Below are 13,690 nucleotides of genomic sequence, written 5' to 3' on the forward strand. Positions count from 1 at the left end.
CATTCATTCATATTTCTGTGCGTATGTAACGCAATACTTTACAATTTGCGGTCAAGTGAGCACGCTTGCGTTAGAGCTACGTCTAATTATAAGTGGTAATTGGATTTTGAAACAGCTTCTAGTTTTCGACAGATGTATCACACTTTTTTTCCTTTAAATAATTCCACTGGTCTTTGCCAAATTTCTTTGTATTTTACGGTAGAATTTCTTATGAAAATAGATATTAAGTTAAGTACAAAAGTAGTACTTAATCTACTTAGAAAACTGGTAGTCCAGAATCCAGGAGCATTTTTACAATTGATTTGACGGCCTCAGTGGCGCAGTGGTATGCGCGGTGGAATTACACATCGGAGGTCCTGTGTTCATACTCGACTGGGCCGATTGAGATTTCTTAATTGGTCCAGGTCAAGCTGGTGGGAGGCTTCGGCCGTGGCTAGTTACCACAACCACATCGCAAGCGATTTAGCGTTGCAGTACGATTTCGTGTAGAAACCGAAGGTGTGGTTTTCAACCTCCTCCTAACAAGTTAGCCCGCTTCCATCTTAGACTGCATTATCACTTACCATCAGGTGAGATTGTAGTCAAGGACTAACTTGTAAAGAATGAAAAAAAGATTACTATCAAGTTAATTTTTCGTAAGTAGCTTCATCTTCATAAGATGCTCAACTTTTATATTTACGAAAATTATTGATTCTAGTAGCTAGCAGGGTGTAGATAATAAAAAAATCTGAGCATAGGAACGAGATAACGTACCATGCAATTTGTATGACAATGTGGCTGTCAATCATCATCAAAAATCAAAATTCTGATTAAATTATTTTCTTTGTTTACCTAAATTTTTTTAACTTTTTAGAAATACTGGTCAAACTACTTAATAAAGTTTTGATGATTTTTAAATAAATTGCTGTGTTGTGCCAACTTAAAAAACTAGATAAATTTTAATTTAAAAATCACTGAAACGATAAGAAATGATCGTGTGAGAATTATTTGCTCTCTCTGACCTTACGTACAGGGTTGCCGTCGGCAGAGGAAGCTGGTATCCGTTGATTATTTATATTTGCCGCTCGTTACAGTCTCGTCTACTGCACGTATCTGTACTACACGCTGCCTCGGGCTATAGGCAACGATTTCATGTTTTATGAGAGAACATTTACTATTGTTTTCTCGACTTTGAACAGGAGTTTTACAATCTGTTTTATTTCGCATAAATTTGTAATAAGGTGAGCCGCTTTTGCTACTGATCATGAGAACAATTAACGAGGTATGTTTTCATATTTTGCGAAATTTTGTAATTTCATGCAAGTTATTCATGTACGATACGATACGCGAAAAGTTACTGTAAATTATTTTTAATGAAGAGTCTAAATAAACTAAACTTATAATTGTTTTGTCTAATTGCACTTTTGTGTAAGTCGCAGTTTGACGTAAGTAAGTAAGTTAACTACTTAGCTGTTTTCAAGATACCTACCTGATTTTTGAAATCGTACAATTTATAAACATATGTACGTAGTGCAAAGCTTGACGAGAGAGAGAGAAGAGAGAAGTTCATTATGTATTATGTTTTTTTTAAAGAATATTTGCCATATCTTTTTTTTAATATGACCAATATTCCCATTCCCCTCCAATTAGTAGTAGTTCCTCCAACGGGGCGGGGATCGAACCACCAACCTCGGTGAAGAATCCGACCGCTCTTACCGTTGAGCTATTGAGGCTCTAATAGTGTGTTGAGTTCTTTGATGATGTACCATTTATTGCTGTTGTAAGGCAATAACTATAATTTATATTACAGTGTCTACGCATACTCTGACAAACTTTGACAAATCATTAAATCAAAAATTGTGTATTCATTATTTAATTTCTCTGGCAATCACAGCATTTGCGTTATTACAATTTTTTTTTTAATTTAGATTACTCAATTATAAAATCTTGTCAACAACTAAACTACATCTTTCTTCTCTTACGAGTAAGTATATACAACTACAAAGCAGAACAAGCAGTCACAAATGTTCGATCACTAAGAACAAATAACATTGAATGTAAGTAACAGAACACAATACTATAAATCTTGCAGTGAGACGAGGCAGAGGCTATAAAGCATTTGCATAAGCGACGGGCAACGTCCCGCTCTGTCGCTTAATTATATTTATGCGGAACTACCACGGACATACTAATTTCAGAATTGGAAATTTCTTGTCAGACTGTCTTGATCAGACCAAGTGGTTGAGGCATCAGACATTAATAATGTAAGTGTCAGGCATTGTAATGTGTAGAACAACTATGAAATAATAGTTTTTCTTTATATCTTAAATAGTACTACATACCAGTGGCGAAGAGTGCATGTAAGCTGATTCACGCCGGGTTACCTTTAGGAATCCATGCATATTCATTGTTGTAATGTATCTAGATATATGAAGAACGGGAGTTTGTATTACATTATATGAATATCTTATTATTTAGGACGGCTTACTTTCATCTAAATTTCATCCTTTGCCACTGCTACATACCTACATATTTTTTTATAAGGAATAAGCTCGCGCTTGACCACTCGATCATCAATATAACCGTAAAAATCCTTGATTAATTATTTTGTGCCAGTCGAAAATATATACGTAGGGCCTATGTATTGTCATCCGGCATAAAATTATTTGAAAATTTCTTAAAATATCCTAAAATTATGTAAGTAAATAATATATGTAGCGAATAATACTATCTTGCTAATTAACCAAAGAGTATTCTATCTGCCTTTCAAAAAAACACGCTGTGAATGTGAATACCTAATCAAAAACCATTTCCCAGAATGCCGCTGAAAAATTCGCACAGCGATAATCTGTTCGAACAAGATAAGTTGTAAATAAAAGTATAGGAAGCCGTTGCGAACTCTTAAATTAACCTGCCTCGGCTTGATTAAACGGAGATATAAATCTTTTTGTGTTTATAGTTTTGCACCGATACCGAGTTATCTGGACTCCGAAATTGTGCTGAAATTATACTCGAGAATTGCTGATTAAGTTGCTGATGTGGGGCGACATTGTTATACAAGATTAATGGTGTTCGCCGAGATAAGGAGGTGGGAGCTAAATGCATTTACATGTGCGAATAAAGCGGGCCCTGATAAAGCGACAAAGAAGTTCGCGTATTATATCTACCACCATCCTTTATCATTATGTACCGGACATATTGCTGTGCTGTGCGGAGAGCATGTGATGAATTAGTTCTATTAATTTTAGTTATAAATTTAATTTTTTTTTTTATATCTGTTGTCAGTCCCCCAAACACTACTGGTACTATACGCTATTACACCATAGCTACACAATGATGTACTAATTAGATCAACCACAACTCACATGTGTCTAATACATGTGAGGTGTCTACTGTTATACTAGCATTTACATTGAACATAGTGATGGTAGGTTAGGTAAGATTTCATCTTCCATTTCGGGCGCACTGAGAACGATTCCTGGCATGCACCTCATACTTTGCTTAGTTATGTATATTGTAAATAGTGTTAAAAGTTCCTCGATTGCGGGTGGTAATAACATTCATTATTTATGTTTTTGTGGAGGTTTGTAGATCAGTGTTGGTATAATTATGAGGGTATTAACACAGTTGTTTGTTAGGCAGCATGGACACCGTCACGCACGTAATTTATCACAAAAAGGCTTGCTACTCTTAAAAATATTATAAAAGATCATTTTCAAATCGTGTTAAGTTTTATTTTCACACTAGCAGACACCGCGCGGTTTCACTCGCGTGGTTCCCGTTCCCGTAGGAATATAGGGATAATATATACCCGTAACCTTCCTCGGTAAATTGGCTATATAATACTGAAAGAATTTTTCAAATCGGACCAGTAGTTCAATCAAACAAACAAACTCTTCAGATTTATAATATTAGTATAGATTGCTTGCTATATTGAAAGGCCGTGTGTATTATGTAGATTACTTATTCGGTATCGTAGATTGAAGTTTACGATTATGGCTTGTATTGTGATAGAAGACGTACCTCTAACTATCGTAATTAAAAACGTAATCAAATTCCCGTTGGTTGCGTTTTACTTATTTTACGACTTTACACTATTCCCAAGTTTAAGTGAACTTTAAATGCAAATCGTGTTTCTGTATTATGTTCTAGAGATTAGTTTAGTATTATTCGATTTATTTTCAACCTTAATGTTTCCGGTTTTGTTTGGTGGTGCGGCAAAAAATACTCGAAGGCAACTAGAGTCATTTTGGTGAATTCCGGAAACTATTGATTCGAATCGAATTCGTTTCGCTTTGTGTACACTCCGTAATCTTATTACGGGGCACGTGAGCTTTATTCTGTTCGTGATATTTGCGAATAGTTAACGATAAACCTTTGGTTGCAGAGATTTTGTTTGTAACCCGGCGGTTTGATATCTCTCCAATATGTTCTTGTAAACATTTTGCTAATCTAAACGCTAAGCACGAACATTAAGTGACAAGTTTCAATTTAGATGCCGTGATTAAAGCCTTTACAGCTTAGTAAATATGTCCTCTACCTCCCATTCTGGAGGGTGTGGGTTCGAATCCGGACCGGGGCATGTACCTCCAACTTATCAGTTGTATGCATTTTAGGAAATTAAATATCACGTATCTCAAACGGTGAAGGAAAAACATCGTGAGGAAACCTGCATAACAGCGAATTTTCTTAATACCAATCCGCAATGGGTCAATGTGGTGGACTATTGACCTAACCCCTCTCATTCTGAGGAGAGATTCGAGCTCAACAGTGAGCCGAATATGGGTTGATAAAGATGATGATTATTAAAAAACAATACTTAATTAAAACAATATTTAAAGTAGTAGTTCGGGAATACATTGTTTTTATTTTTTTGAGTTGTAACCAATATAGTTAAAGCTGAATTAAATGATATATAACTTTTTGATAAACAATTTATAAATGCTTATTTTATATTTTGACGGCCTACGTGGCGCAGTGATATGCGTGGTGGATTTACAAAAGGAGGTCCTGGGTTCAATCCCCGGCTGGGCCGATTGAGGATTTTTTAATTCAATAGGTCATTATTAACATCCTACCGGCAAAGACGTACCGCCAAGCGATATCGATTCCGGTGCGATGTCGTTTAAAAACCAAAAAGGTGTGGATTTTCATCCTCCTTAACAAGTAAGCCCTCTTCCAGCTTAGATTGCATCATCACTTACCATCAGGTGCGATTGTAGTCAAGGGCTAACTTGTAAAGAATAAAAAAGTAGAATCGTTGACTTGTAAGGCTTTAATTAAAACCACATTACTCTTAAAGTGGTCATGCATTTCAGTAAGCTTTTGTCTATTGTTTGCCGATTTCACTTGACCAAGCTTTCAAACTCTAATCCTATTATTGAAGCTAATTGTTCTTAACGCATTACAATAGATTCCACTGCACGATTTGTTTTTAATTAATCTTTAACTTTCTTTGGTTAATTGTTTCTATTGAAATGTGTTAGGATAAACGAGATTACATACATTTGACTAAAAAACTAGAAAAAAATTGTAAAAAAGGTAAAAATTCTGAAAATTCAAAATTAATTTTAACAATTCTGGCTTTTCTTCTGTTTTCTTCTCTATGCTGGCCCAATGTCTATTTGGTAGAATTCACACACGTAGAGAATTGTGAAAAATCTTAGGTATGGAGATTTTGTCACTATGTTTTTCCTTCACCGTTTAGGACACGTGATATTTAATTTCTTAAAATGCACATAACTGAAAAGATGGCCCGGATTCGGACTTACGCCCTCCAAAATCGGAGGCAGGGTCATATCCACTGGGCTATTACAGTTCTAATTCTTAGAAGAAACAAAATATTAGTATTAGGTGCATAACCTGACTCGGGATTTGAACTCAGTACCTCGTGATTGGAAGATAGACGGAGTAACCATTGGATCAAGGACACCGTTACTACTTTAGTATTTTCGACTATTTATTGCTATGCATGCTTGTACGTATACATTTATTTTAAAGCCGTGAACATGATAGTGCAGTGGATAAATGACCTCTGATTTCGGATTCGGAGGGCGTAGATTCGAATCTGGTCAAATAACCGTGTCTCAAATGGCGAAGGAAAAACATCGTACCGAAATCTGCACACCTGAGAATTTTCACTCTTTTGTAGGTGTAAATTTTACCAAACAGATATTGGGCAAGTGTGGTGGATCCCTCTCATTCTAAAAGAAGGCTCGTGCTCAACAGTGAGCCGAATATTGATTTTCAATGATGATGACGAATAAAGTTGATTGTTTTCAAAGCAATAGTACCTAAATATATAATAGTACAAGCTTCTTCTAAACAATCACATACGATCTTAGGCAACATCCACACTTACTCAATAATTGGGAACATGATCAAGCGTCTACAACGAATACAAAAAAAAATTGATTAAAAAACTTCCGGCAAATTAAAACTGTACCAATATCAATAAACATTGAACACATTTCATTTGCTTTAATTGGCTGTTCATATCGTGTGCGAGTTAACTGGCGCAGTTTAATTAGAACCGAACTGTATCAAACATAACAAGTTACTGTTGCGGTTACTTGTAACATATATGACCGCAGATTATCTTTAAACGTATCGCTCTTGGTTAAATTAATGAAAAGCTTTCACTTTTTTTACTTGTTGTAGTAATAATTGCAGCGATACTTGGTTAATATTATACTCGTAATGAGGTAGTAGTAGTTTATATAATAATCTGGTTATCATAATTATCTTTAAGAGGGATCCATAAAATCTAGCTAGGACAGCCAGTTCTTTAACTTGAGTAAATTGTATAAAAAATTTAATAAAAAAAACCGACTTCAAAAACTTAAAACATACTGAGTAAACTAAAAAGTGAAAAATAATGTCATACTAAGTTAAGTACGTATATATCATATTATGTACTAACTGATGATCAGTTTGAAGGCGGTGCTAGCCCGAAGATGTATTTATTCAAGCCATGTAAGAATATCATAAAGATTTAGGTTTTTCAGCCAGTGTTCTTTCATGTAATTCTTTCAGAAACGTCTTAAATTAACACAACACCGGCTTATATATTATTATGTGTGTATATATTATTATACATATATAATATATATGTTACCACATAGTTATACGAGATTGCATTGCATATTAAAAATTTATTCCTACGTTAAGTTTTTAAGTCAAATCAATAAAATCAAAACATACTTTAGTTAAAGTCATTAAAGTCAAGTTTTGTATACTAAATGTAGAGCCATTTACAAATCCAGTTACATGGCGTCTTAAATCAATTTCTATATTAATGCTAGTAAAACCGTAAGAGGGTTACGCCTTTACACATATTTAGAGTAATTAAAAAATGTTCATCTCAGACGGCACAGTGTGTGTTCCTTATCAATTAGTTCCTCAGTATAGCATGGACTTTAATTATTTTCTGTTGATAAATTTACTCCATATTAGGTGTTTGCCTCATGGTACAGTGGTTAGCCTTGTGGTGTGATCACGAGGTCCTGGGATCGAAAAGTTCGTGCTCTTTAAATATTCATTAAAAAATCTCAGTTTAAAGTTAAAAAGTTGGTGGTGTCCTCTATGTGTCTTCGAGCATGTTAAGCCATCGGTCCCTATCATTATCGTTAATATCTGACAATTATCATTAAATAATCAAACATCACCCAATGTCAGTTCGCATTGGAGAAGCGTAGTGAATTTAAGCTCCATATTTCCTCTCTGAAACTTATATACTTGCAAAACTCAAGAAACTCATATGCTTATTTAAATTATCATTTCATAGCGTAAAAGTTTTTCTGTTAGTCCCAAATTAAAGGAATGCTGGTATTTATGTGCCAATTTTGGTCAACTAGAAAACAAACTCAAACTCCGATTCGAATACTAGTATAAATTAAAACTAAAATATTTTTTTTAAAGTAAGTAATAAAATACAAGAACTTTTCTTTCATAAATATTATTTATTATTTTCATCTAAACTTATGCTATATTTACAATATTAACAGCCGTTTGTATACAAAATATATTATTTCACAATCGTCATATATTATTATATCTATTCATGAACTTGCCTCTTAACCCTATACAATAAAAAATATATACAAAAACTTATACCAAAGACTAGATATACACTAAAATTGTTCTAACTACTTGAATTCCTACTTTTGTTGCCACCAAGTGATTGCATCTAACAATTCATTATCGTTAATAGGATTAGCTTCACTATAACAATTACTGGTATAACAATCATTGCCTGTAGAATAACTCGACGAAACACCAGAGGAACATTCCGAATTTGTAGGTGAAGGCACTGAATCAGAGTACGGTGAATTTCTTCCTCCAAAAATTCCTTCATCGACTTCACATAGAGAAGTATCCATGGGGACGCTTGATTCTTGATTAATTCCTAAAGTTGCGTCACTCTCATCGATTAAATTCTCGAGATATCTGATGTATTCCACGACCATACGTAATGTGTCAACTTTGCTAAGTTTCTTTCCGGATCCGCGACGCGCACCGCCTGATAGAGCGTTGACAACAGCAGCTGGTAATCTCTTCCTCAAGGCATTGAAGCCATCGTTGACTTGCTTCACGCGATTCCTCTCCCGAGCGTTACGTCTAGCGATAGACGCGGCTTGAGCTCCTGTGTAATTATTCTTATACGTGTACTTTTTAATCACTGTGCAGTCCATGTCGTTTTCAGGGTTCGGTGCGATTGGAACGAACTTCGGCGGCTCGGTTTTGTACGGCGTCATGTAAGATACGGCGATGTTCTTATTTTGAAACATTTTGTGTACGAATTAACAAAATACGGGTCTCAACTCTCAACGTGCTCGAAGGCGACGTAATGAATGAGTCGGATAGAGTCCCGCGGCTCTTTATAAGGCTCACCTGGCCAAAAAAACTGAATAGGGAACACTCCCCCCCCTATCCTTTTTTTTTGGGGTCCGTACCTGGGATATGATTTTTACAAAAACACCGCGAGCCGTCCAAACTTTGTACACGTGCCGTGGAATTAACATTGACCAATATGTGTGACAGCTTAAAACCTCGTATAGGCTACTTTGTTTGGAATGTAAGCACACACATACCTAAACAGACTGAGCGCCTGTGAAGATTTATGGGTTTTTTATTTTTTTTAATTGTATACCAGTTAGCTCTTGACTTCAATCTCACTTGATGGTAAGTGATAATCTAAGTTGGAAGCGGGCTAACTTGTTAGGAGAAGGATGAAAATCTATAACCCTTTCGGTTTCTACACGACATCGCACCGGAACGCTAAATTCGCTTGGCGGTACGCCTTTATCGGTAGTGTCTTAACTAGCTATGGCCGAACCAGCAAGAAAACCTTATTTGGCCCAGCTGGGATTCGAACACAGGGGCTTCATCTTGTAAATTCATCGCGCATACCACTGCGCCACAGAGGTCGTTAAAATTTGTGAATCTATGCTCTATGGATAAGTACGGTAGCCAATTATAGAGTTTGGACTATGGGCTGGTAAACTTACAGCCTTTGTAAAATGTAGCATGTCTTGCCATTGCAGACTGTCATTCTAGAACAACAGTTTAGGTTATTTGAAACCAGTGTCAGTAGATATTGATTTCGTTACCTTTGATAACCAATATTAATAATTTAGCAATCTTTAATTGGTCAATGATTTGATATAGTGGAACCTTATGTCACAATATTTTACTATGTTTCTCATTAGTAATTGATACATGTGTTCAACGATTTATATTGTGCTTACGGTAGTGTTTATTATTATTCCAGATGATTTACATTTAAGCACAACTAATAACAAAGATACTACATACTGGCGGCTCGAGACCGTTGCTTGGAGGTTCATGCAAGAGGCCTATGTCCAGCAGTGGACGTCTATCGGCTGATAAGATAATGTAAGGTAAGGTAACAACAAAGAGCCGTGATAGCCCAGTGACTATGACCATTGCTTCCGATTCCGAAGGGCGTAGGTTCGATTCCGGTCCGGGGCATGCACCTCCAACTTTTTAAATTAATGCACATTATTTTAAAAAGTTGGAAGTTGGAGTTGGAGTTTTAAAAGTTTAAGAAATTAAATATCACGTGTCTCAAACGGTGAAGGAAAACATCGTGAGGAAACCTGTATACCAGAGAATTTTCTTATTTCTCTGCGAGTGTGAAGTCTGCCAAGCCGCATTGGGCCAGCGTGGTGGACTATTGGCCTAACCCCTCTCATTCTAAGAGGAGACTCGAGCTCAGCAGGCCGAATATGGGTTGATAACGACGAAACAAGACTTACGACATCTTTTATAGCAGTACGGGATACTGGTCTTTAATTAAAATTAGTGGTTTGATTTTAAATTGAATGTTTCCCACGTCCTAAATTTTTCAGTGAAAAGGGATAAAATAGTAGTAATTGAAAACACTGAACATTCACGCAACTGGGATGAAGATTCTTGTATTTCGTAATATTCAACATAATTATGTAAGTTTAAGTATACACAGTATAACATTGAAGACTGAATAGCTGTACGGGTATCATAGGTTCGATTTCCGCCCGATGGACCATTATCAAGTCTTTAGGACTATTTTAAGAGAAAGGAGTTACTGGTCATTTTAAAAATATGGCAAGTATTCTTTTAATAATATATGTAGAATCTCCTGCCTAAGCTTACTATATGACTATAGATTACTCGTAATGTAGGTATACCTAACTCTATAGAAATGGGATACTGTATGGCGATCTTCAAGAATTTCACTTTAAAAACTATTAAACTGTGCCTCAAGTCAAGTGCCACATCAATGCTTAGCACATAATGCGGGATGGGAAATTTATTGCACCCTCCACCATCACGAAACAACGCGTGTTTTATGGTATTTATGTCCACGACAAAGACCAGAACCAATGCCAATACCTAGCTTTGATTTCACCTATCATTCAAAACTAAACTCTACACCACCGACTTACGGTGTAAATTATATATTTTATTAGTTTCACAAAGAAAACTCTCCAAGCACCTTGGGCGGTGTACGTTCAGTGAATTTTTGAAAAAGGTTACATTAATTTAGACTATGGCAGTTATTTTACACAGTCAATGGGCAAGTCCATTGTGACATTCATTGTGCTGTAAAAAGATTACACAAGGAATGTGGGCCAGGCCATTGAGACTGAATGGATTGTTTAGAAGCCTTCAATCATTCCCATTGACGGAGGCGCTAAATTTGAGTTTAATAGACTCGGCGTCGCCTTCGAGAAGTAATTCATATTTAATTTTGTCCCCATTGATTCGGTCTGGTGTACCTGCTAACTTCTTTTGAATGTGAAACACTGGCACCCTATCCATATAACTATTAAAAGTGTATGGTAAATTTACATTCAACCATACATAATTAAGTATGATACATATAAAGAAAAAAGAATCAGGTAAGTTTATAGAAAAATTATAGATATTAAAATGTGAGTGTTTTACATTGTTTAGGTCTGTAAGTACATCTAAAAAAATACATAAATGAATATGCATATAGGTACGCTGTGAAGCTATGTATAGCTATAATTATACAAATAACGAAAATACTACCTTGAATTACAACAAACAGAATGTTTTTAAAATTAAATATATGACATATCGATATGTGTGTAATAATATCATACAAAGACTCATATTCTTAGCAAATCACTACAACAATCCGCATAGCAAGTCACGTTATAAATATGTTTGTCAAACAGACTTAAACCGAACCGAAGACATTGTCTAAATTACACTCAATAGCTCAACGGTAAGAGCCGTCGGACTCATCACCGAGGGGTGGTGGTTCGATTCCCGCCCCGTTGGTCTATTGTCGTACACACTCCTAGCACAGTCAGTGGGAATATTGGTCATATTAAATAAAAAGAAATGGCAAATATGCTTTAAAAAAAAACTACCAAGCTGCTGCACTGTATGAGTTATTCTTCCGCAGTTAGAATATTTTACACTGTCTCTGACATGACGAAGCAATAATTACATAATCAATTCAAATCCAATACATTCGCATCCAGAATCCACGTACATTTTAATGTTTCCCAAGAGCCATATAACTTAACGCGCGAACTTGAATATGAAAGCTACGCCCATCCATCATCTACCTAGCCTCCTTCCTGCAAGTGAATTCGCAAAGTATAATAAAATTGTGGGAGTGATACATTCGTGCACAAACCTAACAAAAGCACCACAGGCGCTTACAATACCGTCGTCAAATAACATTTAGCCAGCCCACACCTTAGAAAATCGCAAATAGAGACATCTCCACACAAAGACCTATAAAAGGCCAAACGGGACCATAGTCAATAATTACAACCTTTGTATCACATGTACTTAAATACGATCGTATGACGCGGGTAATAATGACATGAATAGCCTTTTAAAGAAAAACTTTGGACATTTTTTGATTGAACATCTAAATCAGTTACAAAAACAAGGTTTAGAACACTATCAATTTCTTTTTATCTATCACTATTTCAGTAAACAATATCAAAGACATTAGGTACACAATATACGTTCTGCTTTTTTTCATTTATTTATTTGTTTTTTTTTAATTTTTAACAATATTAATAAACCACTGTTAAAAGTTGAGAAATAAAAAATTCAGCCTTGCCGCTGCGGGACATTTGAGTGCCTAAGCAACCGGTCATCTCAAGAATGCCTTCTGTAACCGACTCTTGATCGAGCAGTTAAGCGAAAGCTTCTTAAGGTGTAGGTCGAAGCTTCTCACTTTAAGTTCATTGACAGTAATTTAGTTAATATTCCACATGGCGGTTAGCTCATGAGCTAGGTCTAAGTGTTTTGATATTTACTAAAAAAATATTTTTCCAAATTATTTAAATCTATGCAAATAGATTTTAAAAATAGACTATAAACTTAAACCAAACTAAAAAATAACTTATCATGAGCTTACTCCCGTGGGAAATCAACGAAGTATTACTAAACTAGGTATAATAGAAAAAGAAGAGTATTCCACCGATTGTTAGAACCTGCAACTTTATTAGCTTGCAATTCTCTTTCATCTAGTATTTTAGTGCGTTCCGATAAAAGATTCGCTTTCAAGCTAAAGATGCCTAATACGACAGTGTAGCTAATATTGTTTCTTTATATGGAAAAAATTCTTCGAAACATCTTACCTACACAATTGATCGTTAATAAAGGCGAAGAAGTTGGACACATTCCACTTTACCTTTGAAATTTAGTGTTTATCCGAACATATCGAATCGAATCTACATATAAGTGGGCAGTGCTCATAATAAACTCATTCGGTGGATTATAGACAAGAACCGATCGCCTGACAGTTCCATTACCCGAGCAATGCCTAGCTGAAACATTACATAGTCGTACACGTCCCGACTCAAATAGAGTTTCAAAAACATTAACGTCCATAAAATTAAACAAGAAAGCGCTTGCAAACATTTTTTTTAATTATAGGAATAGCCTTTATCGGAATATGCACGACTAGCTACGAACTCATCAAGGATACTTAATCATGGACTTGTTTATTCAACGCGGCTACTCACAATGGCTTAAATTCTAAAATAATAATAAAAGTTTACACATTTATTATAATATTTGAAGAGTTTGATAATTTTATTAACTTAGATACAAGGAGTTTCTCGTAACATAACTTAAGTAAGCAACTACGTGTAAAATATATGAACCGACATTTTAATATGGTGGACAGAAGTTTGAGATACAAAATATA

At 35.4% G+C, this 13,690-nt stretch overlaps 1 protein-coding gene across 1 annotated transcript; it reads right to left on the reverse strand.

Annotated features, from left to right (window-relative positions):
* Positions 1 to 7,920: 7,920 nt before the first annotated feature.
* On the reverse strand, positions 7,921 to 8,827 carry LOC112050300 (achaete-scute complex protein T3-like). The gene has a single exon (XM_024088536.2). The coding sequence runs from the start codon at positions 8,766 to 8,768 to the stop codon at positions 8,139 to 8,141; it is 630 nt and encodes a 209-aa protein (XP_023944304.2). The 5' UTR covers positions 8,769 to 8,827; the 3' UTR covers positions 7,921 to 8,138.
* Positions 8,828 to 13,690: the final 4,863 nt, after the last annotated feature.

Source organism: Bicyclus anynana, chromosome 6 (genome assembly GCF_947172395.1).
Source record: "Bicyclus anynana chromosome 6, ilBicAnyn1.1, whole genome shotgun sequence".
Taxonomy (NCBI): Eukaryota; Metazoa; Arthropoda; class Insecta; order Lepidoptera; family Nymphalidae; genus Bicyclus; species Bicyclus anynana.

Bases quoted from the DNA above. Each gene is read 5' to 3' on its own strand.
- LOC112050300 (XM_024088536.2), bottom strand. From the start codon at position 8,768: ATGTTTCAAAATAAGAACATCGCCGTATCTTACATGACGCCGTACAAA.